Source organism: Ochotona princeps, chromosome 17 (genome assembly GCF_030435755.1).
Source record: "Ochotona princeps isolate mOchPri1 chromosome 17, mOchPri1.hap1, whole genome shotgun sequence".
Lineage (NCBI taxonomy): Eukaryota > Metazoa > Chordata > Mammalia > Lagomorpha > Ochotonidae > Ochotona > Ochotona princeps.
This window is the reverse complement of record NC_080848.1, coordinates 13896805-13915132: the sequence shown is the minus strand read 5'-3', so window position 1 is coordinate 13915132 and position 18328 is coordinate 13896805. Positions and strand designations below refer to the sequence as shown.

General features: G+C 60.7%; 1 protein-coding gene across 1 annotated transcript in view; it reads right to left on the bottom strand.

Moving 5' to 3' along the window:
• WNT3 (Wnt family member 3) overlaps positions 1–14498 on the bottom strand; it is a 33090-nt gene extending 18592 nt beyond the window's left edge. Inside the window, exon 1 of the mRNA XM_004597291.3 lies at positions 14305–14498. Within this exon, the coding sequence (XP_004597348.1) occupies positions 14305–14384 (80 nt within the window). The 5' untranslated portion in view covers positions 14385–14498. The remainder of the gene's footprint in view (positions 1–14304) is intronic.
• Positions 14499–18328: the final 3830 nt, after the last annotated feature.

Sequence of the window (18328 nt, the reverse complement as noted above, 5' to 3'; positions counted from 1 at the left end):
CCACTGGGGTGGGCAGCAGCAAGTAGGGTGTGAGAGGGGGACAGCTGGGACTGTCACAGGAGAGGAGACGTGTAGTTGGCAACTGTCCCAGTGGAGACCAGGAGGCTGGTGAGGCGCAGAGGACCAAACAAGAGCATTTGTTGGAGGCTTGGACGAAACCACAGACCCTACAACTCAGCAGGAACGAGGCCAGGGCTGAGGTCCCAGAAACCTCTGGCACAACCTGTCAGAGCTAAGGGCAACCTTGGGGCCCCACAACTAGAGGCCAAATCCCACAGGGCTCGAAGCTGAGGCCATCGCCCTGGGTGAAGCCGCCAAAAGCTTTGGCTGGCTGCAAGGTAGGACTTGGGTCTTTGTGGTATTCAGAGTCTGTGTGGGGGACACCCCCTGTTACCCGGGAAGGCTCACAGTTGGAGCCACTCTGCCACCTAACACAGTGGCAAAATCCTGCCCCCTTGTGTCCCCTTGGCTCTCGGGGGGCCTTCAGCATGGCCCTTGTGTCCCGTATTTGGGCCTAGAAAGCATCCTGCCCTTGTCAGGAATCCATTCCCATACCTTCTGGCATGCACGTACTAGATTCCGACCTCATGCCAACCTGTTCAGCCCCTCTGCCCAGGCCTCCATGAGCCTGCCTACTTTGTGGCCGGAAGAGGGGACAATGTGGAAAGAAGAGCCCATGACTTGCAGGGGTTTCTCTCTGACAGGGTCAAGGCCAGCTGGCCTACGGGCAAAGGGATTCTAGCGTGTTCTCCTCCAAAGTCAGCTGTGGGCGCCCTAGGCAACAGCCTTGACTGTGGCTCTAACCCTGAGGAATTTTCCTTTCTCCAACCCAGAGCACCTACCTGGGTCCAAGTGCCCACAGGTGTCCTGCCTGCCAGCGTTTCCTGGTACCAGTGGTCCTGCAGGAGAGGCTGAGGCCGTGACCCTGAGTGGCCCTTGCCGGCGCTGTGGCATTGCTGGCTCACAGGTGGTCTCAGAATGCAGAATACCTTCCTCAGCAGCTTAGTCTTCCTGGGTTACCCATCATGAAGATGCTGTGGGCTCCAGCAGCTTCTCTCTCTCTTTCTCTCTCTCTGTCTCTCTCTCTCTCTCTCTCTCACACACACACACACACGTACATAAAAACCACCCAGGAAGTGCCCGGGGTTCCATTTGGAGGGGCACAAGTAGTTTCAGAACTTACAGATACCCTGATTGTCAGTGAAGTAATGGATGCAATCACTGCTGCCCAGGCTCCAGTCCCAACACCATGGCTCCCTGCTACATTCCTGAGGGCGGGATCCCCATCCCACTCCACCCCCAATTGGAAACGGGCAAACATCACCTACTCTGAAGAGGCCACAGAGAGGAGGCATGAGCAGCATGCAGAAGGCTTTTGTCACAGTCCCTGACATGCAGTAGGTGCACACAAAAAGCTTTTGCTACAGAGTTAATGAAGCCCAATGATGCCTGCTCCATATGCTTTCCACATAGTAACTCATTTTAAGGTTATCGTTACTGCTATACAGATCAGGCAGGGATTGGCCACAACCTCCCAGGTCTCTGGGGGCACCTCTGCTCTGGCTCAGAACCTGCAGACCCAACCCCAGGGCTCCTCCCTCCCCAGGAAGGAGAGCAGTGAGCAATCCGCCCAGCAGCTGGGGGCTGACCCCACACCCATGGGATGCAAGAGCCAGCATGACTCCCCGCCCTGCAGGTGACAGATGCTTTCAACTGGGGTGCTGCGCTGGGCCTGGTAGAAATGCCACAGAGAGCATTCAAGCCCAGATAGAGATCAGCCCCTGGAACTGTGTCACAGGAGAGAGGACACAGCCCTGGGGACGGTCACCTGATGGGCCAAGGCCTGCATTCATTCATTCAGGCATGCTCTCATTCATTCATGCCTCCCACCCAGGAAACAAACCTCAGGAATTGCAGCCTGGTCGCTAAGAGAAACAAGCTTCAAGGCACAAAGAGCCGCAAAAAAAAAAAAAATGAAGGGACAGAGGAGGAACCTCCTCAGTGGCACTTTCTGAAGGGAGGTAATGGCTGACCTCCAGAGAGAAAAGAGCCTTGGGGTTAAAAACTATTGGAGAAGGAGCTAAGGAGAGGGAAGTGGGGATCTCCTCCCTTCCAGTAGGCCCTGTGAGTGGCAGGATTCCAGTGAGCACCAAGAAGCGGGCACAGCAGGTAGCACAGCAGCCCCCCTTGGAAGAGACCATTGGGTAAGGAACAGACCCCATGTGGTGCTGTGGCAACCCCTCCCAGGGTGGGCAGAAGCCAGGAGTGGGTGGAGGGAGGTGCCTTGAGCTGGCTGGTGAAGGCCAACAAGCGCTGCCCACTGCAGCATGCTTGCCCCAGGCTGGGCAGCAGGGACCCTCAAAGGCAGGACTTGGAAAACAGCTGAGCACCAATTTGCACATCAGAACGCTCGCTGGCATAAAGCCCCATGTGTACCGCGACACATGGCTCCCAGGACAGCAGACCAAGTGACAGCAGGGGCCTGTGCAGATGACGGACTAGTACGCAACCCTGAACATGAGGCTCCAGCCCAGACAGCAGCCACCTCCATCACAGAAACCTCACACAGAGCGAGCAAAACAATTCACGAAAGACCCCAGGCTATCTGATGCCACAAATGCCAGCAGAGAGCAGAAGGAAGAGCCCACAGTCAAGGCATTCTGACCTGGAAAACCCAGCAGTTTAACATCAGGGAGCCAATGTGCAAAATTCAAGATGCAATGGGCATCCATGTGTAGGACGTGCAGGGTGAGGGGGGCAGGATTTCGCAGGGAGGGGTCATGCCAGGCAGCAGCAGCATCCCCTAAGGTTGCTCCTGGCTGTGGGTCAGGCAGGGTGTAATTACAGATCCTTACTGGTGTGCAGGAGAGCAGCTGGTCCCGGGGAGTGCTGGCCAGGCCTGTCCCCGGCACACCATCACTCCCTCTCTCAGACTCCTAGTGGGATGGACACAGACACCCACCCCTTAGCCTCTCAGAACCCTCAGCCACACCGACCTGTTCACCACATCCAACAGGCCCAAACCACCAGGGCCCCAGCTACCGTCAACACTCGCATCTAAGCTGCACAGCCCAGTCCCAGAGACACTGACTAAAAGCTCCCAATGGCACTGCAGCTGATTGGCCTCTGCCTTTCCTCCCAGAGAACAGCAGCCCTTCATGAGCACAGTGGCCAAGCAGGACACAGCTTAGACTACCAGTCCCCACAGCCTGGGAGTCACTCGACTCCTTCCCAGTGCCTGCTTACTGCCTCTGTCATCACATAGGTTCCCGCCTCAGAGCAAACCCACATGCTGTGCAGATGCCTGGCTCTCCCCGAGTATGGGCCTTTCTGCAGGAAGGGACAGAACCCATGTGCCGAGGGCTCTGTCAGTTGGTCAAGTGTAGGTGCTATGAAGCAGCACAGTGGAGAACCCCCATGAGAGCTGGTTCAAGCCCAGAGCTCACTCACGCTCACTCTCTCGATCTCTCTCCCCACCCCGCCTGGCCACCTCCCAGCACACAGGCCAGACGCTTGGGGCTGGGCCCCGGCCGGGAGATCACACAGGCAAGGAAACGCAGTCACACAGATCTGGCCTGAGCCTGGACTTGAGCTTGTGTGGGAAGGAGGCTGACTCATTGGCCAAGCCCCCGGCAGGATCTGAGCTGCTACGGCTGCTACGGTGCCCACGGTGAGGGCAGTGGCTCTGGGAGGGATGGCAGGTCGTGGGGGACAGCACGAGCCGACCTTCGCTGGAACACAAGACAGATGCACTCAAAGATGTACCTGAGACTCCAAAAAATACTACACCAGGCCAGCCCTGTGAGTGTTTCTGGCTGTGGGGCCTCCCAGAGGGGAAGAAATCAGGCCTGGACCTAAGCCCAGCTGGTGGCCAGCTGCCTGCAGGCTCCGTTCACCTGAGGGCTTCTGTGTGCCCCATGCCAGGCAGGAGGGAGTACAGACATGGTGTACACCTGGTCCTGCCCACAGGTATCCCTCGGGGTGTGCCCAGTGGCTCAGCTGGGGTTGAAGTGAGGCTGTAGCAAGAGGACCACGTGGTGTCCGGGGTGTGTCCTGAGGAGCGACAGTTCACAGAGCCACGGGGAGGAAGGCGGGGGCCGTGCGGGGGCATGGGGCTGGGAGGAGCAGCGGCACCGACAATAAAAGAGCTTAATGATGGCAACACGCACGGCTTACTCACTGTGAAGACGCCAACCCGCGCCGGCCTCCTGTGCTCCGCCCTTTCATCCTCACGGCGGCCTCAGGAGCCCCATTTTACAGAGAAGAAACCAAGGTTCCCCAAGGTGAAGGTCAGCCAGATATAAAAGCAGAGCCACGCTGAGCCCAGACTGCTGCCCACCAAGACCCGGCCTAACCTGTGTGAGGAGCTAGGCTGGGGGCCAGGGACAGGCACAGAGGAGAGCAGGGAAGGGCCAGCTCCAAGGTCTTCGCCCCAGGCAAGAAGGATGCACCTCTGAGCTCCTAGCTTCAGATGAGCCCAGTTCTGGCTGCTATGGCCATTTCAAGGGGGTAACCAGTGGATGGAAGATCTCTCCTTCTCTGTAATTCTGCTTTTCAAACAAAATCTTTTTTTAAAGAACTTGCATGGTGTCATGACAAGCCATCCTCCCACAGGCTTGCTTGGGCTCACCGGGCTGGGCACCACCTTCCTGCAGGTCATGTTTCAGCAGGAGGCCACAGAACCCCTTCCTCTCTCTGGAAGGTTACCTCATCCATGCATGAGCAGCCCATGGCAGTGAATGATGACACTGGGGCCTAGCGGCCAGCCCGCTGACCCCCACTCCACTGCACTCTGGCTGCCCTTCCCAAGCCAAATCTCCTGACCCTGTTCCAAGCTCCAAGAGCCTCCTGGCCACCTACACTGGGTCCTGCCTGCACAGCCTGAGCACGGGCCTGCATGGCCCAGGGTGGACCCACCACCTTGGGGACAAGAGCCCTCAGGGAAGCTGGGACTCGCAGTCTGATAACCCATAGTGCTGTCCATGTCCCTAGAGCCCTGCCAAGAGGGTTGACTAAGTCAGGAGAGACTGCGTGTGGCAAGCCATCAGGAGGAACTTCCTGGCCATTAGGATTGGGTGCATTATCTCCAAAAGGGATGGGGGGTGCCTGGAGCTCCCCAGCTGAAGACCCTCGGGCAATGTGGTGGCTCCTCAAGAACCTATTTTGTATCTGCCTCCAGCAGTGGCCAGGACAAGTCCCCATGTGCACACAGGATACCCACACAGCAGCCCAGACCCCAGGCTGTTCACTGGCCATTGCATCCCACTCTCTCTCCCTAGCTCCCTACTTGCTGGGACGTTGAGAGCATCACTCCTCTCATAGGCACATCAGGGACAGAGCTAGAGCCGCCACAGGGGCTGCTCTGGCATTGAGGGCGGTGAGTGCCTTCCCAAAGCACTCAACAGCCAGGGTCGGGCTACTCTGGGCCCACACAAGGCAGAGTTTGCCAGAGGAGCTGCCCCCAGGCAGAAGCAGCTGCCGGGGTGTGGGAGGCCTGGGGCCTGCTCCACCATGGGGCCAAGAAGAGAGCTAGGCTTCTGGAAGGTGCAGCCTGGGCCTCACCTGGAATTCTGCAAGGGGAAGGCCTGGGCAATGGTGAGGGCCTTCCCGGGCCTCCTCCTGCCCACCTTCCCTGCCCTCTGAGACTGGCAGCATTTCTTCATGGCCACAACGATTGCCTGGAAACAAGAGAGGCTCCCAGGAAGACAGCAGTTGCCAGTGCCAGGTCAGAAGAAGTCGGGTCATGAGGGAAGAAGGAAAACTCAGCCACGTTCCTGAACACAAGCCTTGCGTGGACTCCAGGAAAGCCACTGGATTCTCTCAACCCATAGCCACGCTGCGGGCCCCCTCCAGAACAGAATGACGTCCACTTTGCTTCCAGTCCCTGCTTTGCAGGCTTCTAGAAAGCATTTGAGGCAGCTGAAAGTCAATGGGCACAACTAAGATAACAGACACTTCTTGTTGGCCGCCTACAGACCAAAAGCTCCCCTCTCTGCACAAGGCCTGCCCTCAAGGAGTGCCTAATGCAGAAGGTCACAGATTAACCACCAAACTACAGACAGTAAGACAGGCCTCAGGTCCAGGAGAAGATAGCTGAAGGCAGGACTGAGCTGGAAGCTTAAAGCTAAGCGTGGAACTCTGGATTTCCTGACAGAAGGACATAAAGGGAAACACACTTTACCAAAAGGGAGAAAGCGTACCAGCTCGCTTGGCATGAACAGGTCTGAGCACTGACTTGTAAAATTCAAATGAAAAATCTCTCAGAAATGCTAATCTGGGATCTGGGAAGGGTTCTCGAGGCTGCCTTCTGGTATGTGCCTGACAGAGACCGGGGACAAAGGAACAAAAAGGACTAAGTGGAGGATGGGGCTGGAAGTCACCTTCAAGGTCACTCTGGGCGTGGTTCCTGGAAGCCAGAGTCCCATCCAGGTCACACACACACACACACACACACCCCACCTTTCACTTCAGGGGCCGCCAAATGAGCACCAGGCCACCGCAGTCAACAGCTCAGATCCCCAGCTGAGGGTGACCTGACGCCACAAACGGCCACCAACTCACACATCCCCAAGGACACCTCCCCATGGTTTACAAATGGCATTGAGACACCCAACGCCAACAGCCCGCGAGGAGGAAGGTCAAGGGTAACATTGCTTCAAAATCATCGTTTGGGGAACAAGGTAAAATATCCAAAAGCAAACTCTTAACCCAAATAAGGAGTCCACTCTGGGCCTAGCTACTGCTAGAAGGGAAAATGCTTGGGAGCCACCCCCCAAAATGTGGACTCCAAGGCTTCCTATTCCAGGCACACCTGAACCCCTCAGCCGGAAGATGGGGTTGATCATGGTCCGGGCTCAACAGTGCACAGTGCCTGGTTCCCCAGCACTGGGGCCTCTTCCCATGCTCATCAACCTCTTCTTCAAGCCAAAGGCCTCAATCCCAAGCAAGGTGTGCACAGTGAACTTGGAGTGCTGCCTACAAGAGGCTGTGGAGAAGCTGAAGGACTTTCTGTGACCTTGGCCTTGGAAACCTAGGGAAACAGGCTGCACAGACGAGGCTCACAGCGGCCTTTCCAACAGCAGCCTGCTCAGATGGAGGCTCTGCCATCCACCTCCACCGTGGGAGATCTCTCAGGGCCTCTATGGCTCAGGGCTGTCCGCCTCGGGGCTGAGCTGGGCAGAACACAGGTGTGACCTCCAGGTAAGTTTCCTTTCAAAGTCAGAGCACGGTGGGCCAGGTCCGTGTCCCACTGGCCTGGGATGCGGGGGCTCCACTGTTAATGAAAGACACCACCACACATGTAGCCAGAGCCTCGGGGCCAGACAGGAAGTGGGGAGCCAGGTAGGCAGGGAGCAGGAGAGTTCAGAACAGAGTGATGCCCCCAGAAATCCAAGCAGGAAGACAAGTGGCAAAGAGCTGGATGCCCCGATTTGCATTCCTCACAACCCTGTTACACTGCATGTTCCCTGGCCCAGCTGGTGAGGCAGATAAGTGGGCTACGGCCTGGGGCGGGTTTCACACCACAGTCCTGTAGCGCCCATCCCCCTGCCAACCAGAGCAGACACACTCGGTTCCCCCAGGTCTTCCAGCCACTTCGAGGGCCACGTCTTTTCCTCCTGTCCGGGTTCCCCAAAGATCTTGGGGTCCTGATGGCCCCCACCTTCTTGCCTGGCTGGAAACCCCCCTCTGCAGCCAGCTTGGCTCACCAGGCCCTGGGCCCTGGGCAAGGGAAGCCTGGAGGGCAGTGGGAGACCTCTGGTCACAGACCTGACACCCTCCTCACTCCCCTGCGTGCTCTGCGGGCACCATAGGACAATGCCCAGGGCCGCCCCCACCTTCCCAACTCCAGCTTGGGGGGGTCCCGCTGGTTCTGGCTCCTCTTCCCAGCCCTAGCATTGACTAGCAACTAAGTTCCCTCACAGGAGCCAGTGCCACGGCAAGGGCTTGGCCAAGCTCACTCGCTCGGAAGCTCTCAACCATCACCTGCAGGGCGGGCGGCTGGTAGCATCACCATCGACTTTGCAGGTGAGAAACCTGGGGCCTGGCGAAGCATCTCAGAGCTGCCCCAGATCACTCTCAGTGACAACCCCGTCAGCCACAGCAGTCTCAGGGGCGACAGGGCCTCCAAACTGGAAGACCCAGATCAGCGGCTTATTCCACTGGCCTGCGAGGCCCAGCAGCACACCTGAGCCAGCGTGGAAGCCCCTCCTCCTGCTTCTGTCTTCCAGCAGCCCACAGCAGCATCTCCCCATCCTTACTCTGGATGTATGGCTGGGCCTGACACTTCTGGAATTCACTCCACACACATAATGAGGCCATCACGAGAGGACCCGCCCCAGGGGGAACCAGAGAACTGTCTAGTGTCCCCATCCTGACCCCTGCCAACTCCCCTGTCCCCCCAGGGTCTACACACACCAAGCAACAAGCAGACAGACAGTGTGCCGGCCTCGGCCCGCCCCACACCTGTCGAGCCTCAGCAAGCTGCACTGGGAGCTCACGGGAAGGAGGCGGCACTGGACTACCAGCGTCCACCACACCGGCTGCCACCCCAGGTCAGCGTGACCAGCAACACTGCAGGCGAACCACAGCCAGGATACACCAGCCAGGGACCTGCCGGTGACAGCCGCTTCCACTGGCTGAGTTACGGTGGCTGCCCCCAGATGTCCACGTATTATGAGGATCCCGATCTTGAGGGGCCTGCTGACCTGCGCCCCACAGACAGCCTGAGACCATGGCATTAGGCGACTAAGAGCTAAGCAAGAGAACAGGAGTAAACTGGAAGGAAGGGTCTTCAGTGGCAGCAGCAGGACAGGGCCCTGGAGCTGCTACTCAGAAGCTTCTAGAAACTGTCCGCTCAGGTGTGCTAACTCCTCACTTGCCAGAAGCCGAGAGGAGCCCCAGGATCCTCCAGCAGTTCCCTTTCCCGGTGTGTCTCCATCGAGAAGGCTCTGGCCTCTAGCCTCCTCCCCACCCAGGGCCTGTTCCCGCTCCGCTGACTGAGCTGCCCGGGCCTCTCTGGGCCTCTCTCTCTCTCTCTGCTCAAGCACAGGGAATTCCCTCTGGCAGTAGGAGAAAGAAGGACTGTGCTTGGAGCCAGGACAGCCATAGGAACACGGCTGGAGGGGGGGAGGTAGAAGCCTTCCCTCACATACCTCCACCCCCCCCAAGAATGTAATTAAGTGGCAGCCTGCGAGAGCCAAGCTTTGTGCCTTCCGTCTATAAATCACCTTCTGAATCATCCTTAGCCCTAGAGCAGTGCCCGCCGCCACTCCCCCTGTTGCGCCCGCCTCCCCTGCCCCCTCCTGGCTAGCCCCAGGTAGCTCTAGGTTCCACCTGGAAATGGCACAGATTTCAGGATTCACATAGGCTTTGGGGTGAGAAAAGATGAGGTGGTGGGGGGACCCTGACACCCTCTTCACTCTGCCCCCACCGCCAAACTGCACAGGTAAAGAGATGACATTAAGCTAGTCTGATCCAGCTGCTTCTACTGCAGGCTCCTGGTCACCAGTGCCAAGCTTTAGGGAGCCATCCAGCTCTGTAGATAAACAGAAAACAAAGCCGAGGTGGAGGAGGAGGGTAGAGGGGAGGGTCAGTCTGGTAGGGCTTCTCCGAAGAGGCAAGTTTAGATCCAGGACTTCAGCTGATAGCTTGCAGGGAGGCAGTGAACAAGCACTTACATAAGCACCATTCTCAGAGCAGTCACCTACGTTCATTCACTGGATTTTCCCAAGGCCCTGGGAGTCAGGCTCATTTCACAGACAGGTAGACTGAGGCTTGGAGAGGTTGGCTTGCCCTCGTTCATAGCCAGGTGTGAACCACCTCTGTAACAGAGGCATTAGAGTCCAGGGGAGGTAAAGGGGTGGGCGGTCAGAGGCAGGCTCTGACTGACAGCTGTGGAGACCCACGCCTCACAGTGACCTGTCCCATCCCTGCCGGAGCAGTCCAGTGAGGAGGAAGTGGACCTGTCCCAGGGTTACCCGGCCAGTGGGCGAGGAGCCAGAGCCCAAACTGGGCTCTGCCAACCTAGCAGGATCCTGGGCTGTCTGGGAGGGTTGGCAGGCTGGCTCAGCCTTCAGGGGAAGGTAGGCACACCTGTGTCCTCTGTCCAGCCATCTCTCCGTCCATCTATAATGGTGGCAGCAGACCTGGCCTTTCCCTTTTGGTGGCTTTTGGAGTGACCAGGAAGGTGGGGATAGGGCGACTCCTGGGCCCACAACAGCCTATAAAAGGCTCCCCTCAACCCAAGCTCTCTATATTTCAAGGCTGGGATGGGGACCCCTCCTCCATTGCAACACTCTTCCTGCATGGATTGTGGGTGGCTCCCTCCTCCACAGGCTCCACATCTCCTGCCCAGACCAAGGGGAAACCCCTCCCAAGCATAAACACAAGTCCAGTCCAAGGGCCCAGCCCCCTGCCCTGTGTCCACACCACAGTCTCGGGTCCCTCTCCCCGTGCCGCACCACTATGATCTGCCGTGAGCTGTTCACACAGGGTTGCCTGCTAGGTCTGTTCTTTGGGGGATCCCACACAGACCCTCGCTGCCTGCCTCAGTTTCCCCACCTGTCAGTGACTAATGAAGAAGCCAGATGCTCTACCCTGCTAGAGGACTCGGAGCCCAAGCCCAGCTCCTGCCTGTTTTTGCCCTCTGTCCCAGGGGGTTTGGGACTGGGTCAGGATTAACCTGGGAGGATGAGTGGTGGGGAGTGTTGGAGGGAATGGTTGGAGGCTCCAGCTCCACTCAGGGCTTCCCTCTTGGCCTCCTAGGATGTGAGGCTGCAGGAGGTCGCTGTGAGAGCCATGCTGCCCCTCCCCTGTACCTATCCGCCATCTCTTTAAGCAGGTTCCTCCAAGGACAGAGCAGCTTGGGCTCCTGGTACTATTATAACGTCTGACCTGTTTTCCTTTTTTTAACCAAATGTAATCCTGAATGCCAACAGATCAGCTACCAATTCTTCCCTTTGGATTCAGAAGCTCCACCCGTGAGAGGGGGTGATGTGGACAGGAACTCACCTCTAACAGATACTCGAATCCATGCCCTCCCCTAAGGGGGGAACCTGGTCTGGGAAGGAGACCACCCCAGCCCGATCTAGGTCTCCCCATGTGTTTGTCTGTCTGGGGGCTGAACAGCCTGCAGCTGGCTCTGCCAGCCCTGTGCCTCCGGCCCCAGCAGCTGTAATTCCTGCCTGTTACAAGTGTTAACACCTGGCCTGAGGCCTTCCTCCCCAGCAGTCTCCAGGTGCCTCCCTGGGCCCAGCCCACTGACCCCCACGGGGTTTGACTGAACATGTTCTTCAGCCTGGGCAAGGCAGGTGGAGGCGGGCGCCGGGCGGCTGCAGGATGGATGACAGCCGGGGACACTGAGGCAGGAGCATGATCACTGGGTGGGGGATGAGAACTCACTGTCTTGGTTCCCTGTAAGATGCATCCTAACACATAAACTGCAAGGCAAGCTGGTGGCTGAGTGGAAGGCCAGCAAACAGGCCCGGACGGGTGGGTCCACCGGCCTCGACACAACGGCCCTCAGCCGGCTCAGGCCCTTTCCGCCAGGGCACCAGCCTCTGGAATGTGGCCAGTGCTGGGCTAGGTCCTTGTCCCATGGGCTCATTTCCCCCTGCCCACCCCTCCCCCAAGAGGAAGACAGATGAGTTTCTCCTCCCGGAGCTAACTGGGACTGACAAGCAGAATTGTAGAAATCGGGGCTGCTGTCACAGCTCCCAGCCCCAGTGGCACTCTGCCTCCTGACCACCCACTCTGGGGGCCCAGGCTCCTGCAGGCTGGGCTCCCACGGGGCAGGGGTAAGGGTTTCTCCTGGAAGGCAGACAGAGGTGGTGCTCCTGTGGATTCCCTCCTGGGGACAGTGTGAGCTGGGTGGACCCTGAGAGCAACAGGCTCTGATGCAGAAAGGACCGGAATCTGTCCTGTGTGGCATGCCAGCTCCCAGGGCACAGGAAACTGACCTCAGAGAGAACAGCTGGGACCCTGGGGCCCAGCCTGCAGCACCAGCTGATGCCAAGGACAGTGCTGCCCCCAGCTTCCCGGCCAGGTCAGCCATGCCCCCTGTAGCCATCTCCCCTTCATGGCCACCAACGTCCACCAAACATACAAGCTCAGGTGTCACTCCTGCCCACAGGTGCGGGGCCTGCTGACACGCGCCCAACCATGGCCACTGGCACTGGGTGTTGCGAGGGGACAAACACAGACCCGCAGGCAGAGCAGGACACACAGTGCTTGCACGGCCACAGCCGTGAGACTCACATGAGAGCACAGCCAAGTCACAGGTATAAACCATCCGTGGGGGCTTGCTCCAGCCATGCACACAGACATGCACACACACACACGTCCAGGCCAACACCAGCACTGGCCTGTGTGGGTGACTTGACTCTTGCAGTTTTGTGTCTGTCTCTCACACACACACCTTGCTGACACTCATGTGTGGGGACACAGCCGCCTCTGCATGGCCTAGGATCTTCCAGACACACCCACACAATTTCACATCCAAAGGTGACCAGTCATGGGCACACACCCCCTCACACACAAGACATTCCTTGGGGCCAGAACCCCCCCACCGCCACACACACACAGACTCATGCATATCTTTCAGCCCAGACAAAGCGGCATCCTTGTCCCCCAAAGCCCCCAACAAGCCCTGTGTGGAGGCCAGCCTTCTGTGTCTACCCTCCCCCACACCACACTTTGCCCTGCCAGCGAAGGCCAAGACCAGCAGGGCCTCAGCTCCTCAGCTCCTGAATGGTCAGAGAGTAAGGCTGCCACCCCCCACCACCACCACCACACACACACACTGACCAACTCCCCAGCCTGGAGTCCCAGGCTACCCTGGTTGTCCCAGAGCACCAGCCCAGCATTGCAGGCAAGGGTGGGCTGAGCCGGAAGAAAGACCTGCCTTGGATATCTGTCCTAGGAGCAAAGGCTGCATCCTCTAGGCTAAGACCTGGATGGTGACTTGTTCCTACCACCCAAACTCCCCTCCACATCTGACCCCAAGACACCGGAGGAGGTCTTGGGGTGTCCAGAGCGGTGGGTGGCAGGCAGGGAGAGCGTGCTGCACCCTGGTGGCACTCCTGTCGCCTCTAACGGGGCACGAGGGGGGTCGGGACAGTGGCCCCACTTCCCACGGATCCCAAATTCTTCCTCCTTGCCACCCACCCCCAGGCCAAGGCTCTCCTAGGTTCGGGAGGGGAAGATTCTTTAATTAAAGTTTTCCGGAATGCGGGGGGCTGGAGACCGGGGAGAGGGCGGGTGCAATTTAGAGAACTGGTTTCTAGGAGCCTTCCCTCTGGCCCCTGGGACCTGCTGAGTAGGGGGGAGGGGAAGGCAGAGGGTGGTGAGGGGCCACCCGGGAGACAAGGGGACACCCTAGAGCTGGGGAGGGGTCCCCAAGGGCCCCTCACCCCTCAGGCAGGGCCCCCCCGACGCGCTGCACTGGTGCCCCAGCCCCGTTTAAGGAACTGTCTTTTGTATCGGCGTTTTCCCGGGGACAGCTCCCTGCTTTCCCTCCCCTTTCTCTCCAGTCTCCGGTTTTCCAAAAGGGATGAATATGACATGGAGAATTGTGGTTCTGGGCAAAGAACAACAAGCCTGCCCCTCCCAAACAAACTACAGGTCCAAGGCTCCTGGGCGGAATACACAAGAAATGAATAAAATCCTAATTCAATGGCACCTCGGAGCAGCGAATCCCACAGCCACTTGGGAGGCTCCAGGCAAACGAGGCGCCCTCCCCCCACGCCGGGCCAGGGGTCCCCGAGGCCTGTGGGGTCTGAAACGGGCAGACGCAGGGGGCTTATTGTGGAGCGATCCCTCGATGGAGGCGCCGGCGACGCCGGGGACCGGATGCTCTTGCCCATGAAGACCCCCAAAATGGAGAAGAGGAGTGGCTGGTTGGGCCCAGGGTGTGGGGGGCGGTGGGCAGCTCTGGGTCTGCAGAAAGCCAGCGGCAAGCAGATGGGGGGCTTCCGGGCGCCCTTCCACACACACGCACATACACACATACCAGCTTCGGGGTGGGGTGGGGTGGGGTGGGGTGGGGTGGGGTAGGTTAGGGTGGGCGGGAGAGCCGGGCTCCGAGCCCTCCCGAGGTGGGCAAAGTCCTGAGGCTCTGTGGCGGGTGGCGGGCAAAATGGTGATTCTCAGGGAAGCCAGGAGTTAGATTCCGAGGGCGACCCCCGGGGGAGGACCCGGGCGGGCTGGGCGGCAGGGGGATCGCGACGGGGCCCGCAGGGAAGTGCCCCCCAGCTTCCCGGGACGCGGCGGCAGGCCGGCGGGGCGCGCGCGGCGGGCGAGTCTTACCACCAAATTGGGTAACCGGCGAGGGCCCTGGTACCACCGAGCAGCAGGCCGAGGAGCAGCTGGAGCAGGTGGGGCTCCATTAGAAGCGGCGCCGAGGAGGAAGTTTGCCCGCAACCATGAAGAGGGGCAGCGACGCCCCCAATAGTTGGAACAAAGTCCACTTGAGGTTGGAAATGACTTTCGGGCTTGTCAGGAGCGCACCTCCGCCCGCGGCCGCCCCCCTCGCCAGCCCAGCGCGGAGCAGCCGGGTCTGAGGATGTCAGCGCGCAGCCAATCAGCGCCCGCGGCCTAAGGTAAGAGATGAGTCTCGAGTTCGGCCTGTCAATCAACGCGCCCCTCCCGCCCGGCCCACGAGTCGGCTCCGCGCTGGGCATCGCCCCGCAAACTTGGGCACAGCCCGCGCCCCGGCGCTGCGGGGCCTCGGGGTGGGGAGGGGGGTAAGCGAAGCCTGGGTGGGGGCGGTGTGGGGGACGCGGCCTGCTGGGCCCTCGGCTGGCCCCGCAGCGCCGCCGACCCCCGCCGGCCCGGGTCCTTGCAGCCCGGGGGTCCTTGGCCCCGGCGCTCACGTGGGTTGCCGACGGGCGGGAGTGGGGGCGCCCCAGGGAGGTGTGGGGTGGAGGTGGGGGACCCGGGCCCCTGGAGGTGGTGCTGGTGGGGGCGGCATTGGGCAGTAGCAAGCTCAGGGATGTTTCCAGAAGCTCGACTCGGGCAGGTCAGCGTCGGGACTGGGCAGGATGGGTTGGGGGGGCGGGCAAGGCCGCCCCTCGTCCCCGCCTGCGGCACGGCGAGCCCGCGTCCCTGCGCCCCGGCCGCGGGAGGTCGTCGCCCGGGGGTCGGGACGGCGTGCGGCCGAGTGCGCGGGCTCGAAGGTCTGGCCTCGGGCGGCGCCGGGGGCCGGAGCCGAGTGTCATCCGAGTCTTTTGTCAGGGATCAGATCGGTATCGGGACCGCCTGCTGCCTTTGCATTTCCTGCAACTGACACCGGCGGCCGGTTGCATTTCCTGCCGGCGGGGTCGGACACTTTCTCCTTCGAGGGCCGGGTCCTAGGCGGGAGACCCACAGCCCCGCTTGCGTCTTGGCCGAGCCAGTCGGACCCGAGCTGGCCGCAGCCCTGGCAGCAACTGGGAATCCTAGGGAGCGAACCCGCACGACCCTCGCACCTCTCAATCCTGCGGCTTGGCGATAAAGCTCCTTGCGCCCTGTGGACACCAAATGCACTCGAATATTCCACCCTTTCCCACCAGGAGAAGCGTCCTCGTTCCCCTGGAGGGGAATGGGGTGTCTCCACGGAATTAGGTCTCAGCCCTGAGGGTTGCGGAGGTTGATTTAGGGGAGACTTAGCACCAGTCACCTGGGCGCTTCCCCCACCAAAGGCCCCCTTTCCGGCCATCCAAGGCACCTGGAGCTCTGCAGCAGCCCTGGCCCGGGATGCAGGAAGCCCCGCCGAGGCGAGCGGGCCGAGCAGCACCGTTCAGGGGGCGGCGGAGGAAGGGGCCCGCGCCCGAGCGCACCTCCAGCCCCGCTGAGGCGCGGGGGCTGCAGCTCCAGGGAGCCCCACGGCCTGGGGAGCCAGACATTCCTGGCTTTGATGTGGGCCGCGCGTGCCCACGGGCGCGAACCCGCTGCCCCTGCGGGTCCGCAAGCTCTCCTGCACGCGGCTGCTGCCGGGGAGCGCCGGCAACCGGCCCCGGGGCAGCGAGGGTCGGGAGCGCCGCCTGGGCTTGTCACGGCTGCTGCCGCGTTCCTACCCGGTGCTCAGCTGGAGGGGGTTGAGATGAAAGCGAGGAGGGAAGGAGAGACCGAGAGACAGAGACCCGGGGAGGAGGGGGCGGGGAGCCCCGCGAGGGAGGGAACAGGGGCTCGGAGCAGCCAGGCACAGGTAAAGCCCCAGCTTGCCGGCTAGGCTGCAGTGGCTGCAGATCCGGGGCATCCCTAGAGGAGGGCCCGGCTGATTCTGGGGGCGCTGGTGAGGTTCTCAGTGCGATTGTCGTCCAGTGCGTACGCAGAGGCCTGCACGGGAACCCCTCTCGCGCCCAGGCCTGTTAGATCCTGCCTAGAATCCTGTCTTACCCACGGGGGCTCCCAGGTGCTTTTCCGATCAGAAAGCACCCTGCTGGAGTATACACCCTGCACCCCCAACTTCCGGAGGGCCAAAACCCTTGAACTGGGTTCCTAATGGGCAGGGGCTGCCTTCCCCCATTACAGCACTGTGGATTCAGCCGGGTGGGGAGGGGCTGGCGTCGGCGACTTCTGGGGGTCATTTCGGAGCCTCTGGATTCCACAGGTGCCGGCTCAAGGGGCGTGGTGAGGGCAGCAGGTGACCAACCGCGTGGCTGGGGGTGCCTGAGATAGCTCTGGACCAGGGGTCAGCGGGGCTGGACACTTCCTCCAGGCAGCCCGGGACCTGTGCACGTGTGGGGCCGGGGGTGGGAGCGGTGCTGGAGCAGCCCCTGTGCGCCGGGGGAGGTGGCGGCTGCGTGGACCGGAGCCTGGTCCGCCCCCTCAGCACGGCGCCTGGAAAATGGAGGCGGGCGGGGATTTCCCCCCGCCTGGAGCTCCCCGGCGCAGGGGATTCCACAGCCCGCTCCTCCCCAAGCCAGGTGTCCTTCCTTCAACACGGGCTTAATTTCCTTCCTCCTGCCGGCCCGGCACTGCCGGTGGCAACTGAGCCATGGCCCCTGCCGGGGTGTATATGTATGTGAGGGGGTGCCCCCGGTCACAGGGCCAGCAGCCCTGGATGTGGAAAGGGTTAAACCAGCTGCCTGGTCAGCCAGGGTGGGCGGGTTGGAGGCGACCTGGAGGGGTTGTGTGTGTGTGTGGAGGGGGGGCTGTGAGGCTTCCAAGACGGTGGTTTCTAAGATGAAGGAAGGCAGCCAAGGGGGCAGCCAGCGCAAAGGGGGCGCCGAGGAGTGCATACAGGAGACACTTGTGGGTGTTAATGCAGGGAACTGGATCTGGGCTGGGACCTCCACCTCTCTAGCTGCCGGCGGTTCCCTTTGATGCGCACTTCCCCGGAGTGCGCAGTTGGCGGCTGTGTATTCCGCCTAGCTCCACCAGACCCCTGCCGAGACACCCCGTGGACAAAGAATCCCACAGGGCCAGGCCCCCTCTCGGGCTACCTGTCTGCTACCGCGGAGGTGGGGGGGGGCAGGGAACTCCCTCAAGCATCTCCTGGGCGGCTCCTGTTTGCTCAGGATGCGCCATAGGGTGGCCCCTCTGGCCCAAAGGGCGGGAAGCAAAACCAAAGCCCCGCGGCGAACTGCCCTCCCCACTCCACCATCCCCCGCCGACTGTAAATCCAGAGTGACCTCTCTAACCAAGAGCCTCTCATGGGGAAGGGGCCGCAGGGGGAAGGCTCCGCGACCTCTGATCTGGGATGAGGGCTGGGGAGCTTTTCCAGAAGTCGCCAAGGGCTCCAAAGTGGTTTAAGTGAGCTCCCTGGAGGCCACTGGACAGTTGGAAAAGAGTGCAACCGAGAAACGGAAGGGACACGGGGTGAGTGGTGCAGGAACTAGTTGGCTGGGATTTCTTTGAATTGTCCAGCTCGATTAGCTGGCATGGAAGCAACCGCCTGGAAATGTAGGCAGCTCCTGAGCTGTATTCAACGAACAGATGCGGAAGGAGCGCACAAAGGGAATCGCAGGTGTGTGCGCAGGTGGTGGCTCCTGCGCGACACAGCCGGCCCGGTGCGCCCTCTGGCGGCGGTGCTGATAGGAAGGCAGGGAGGGCGGGGGCAGGCTCCGGCTGCCAGCCTTTGTTGGTGCACAGCGGGATCTTTGGGGTTCCTGGTTAAGCTGGCGCCCTCGTGAGTGAATACCCTTAATCTATTTGGCAATCCTGGGGCTTAGCTGGGGATAAAGGGCTCCCCTGTCCTCCCCACCCGGGTGGTTTCCTTGGGCAACCCGGCCAGGTCCTGGACCCTGCGGACCCTGTGGGTGGGTGCTTCCTCTGGTCTCACCTGCCACACCCTGCGCTGAGATGGGGGGTGGAAAGGGGTCATTGTTGCCACCCTTCCTGGCCTGAC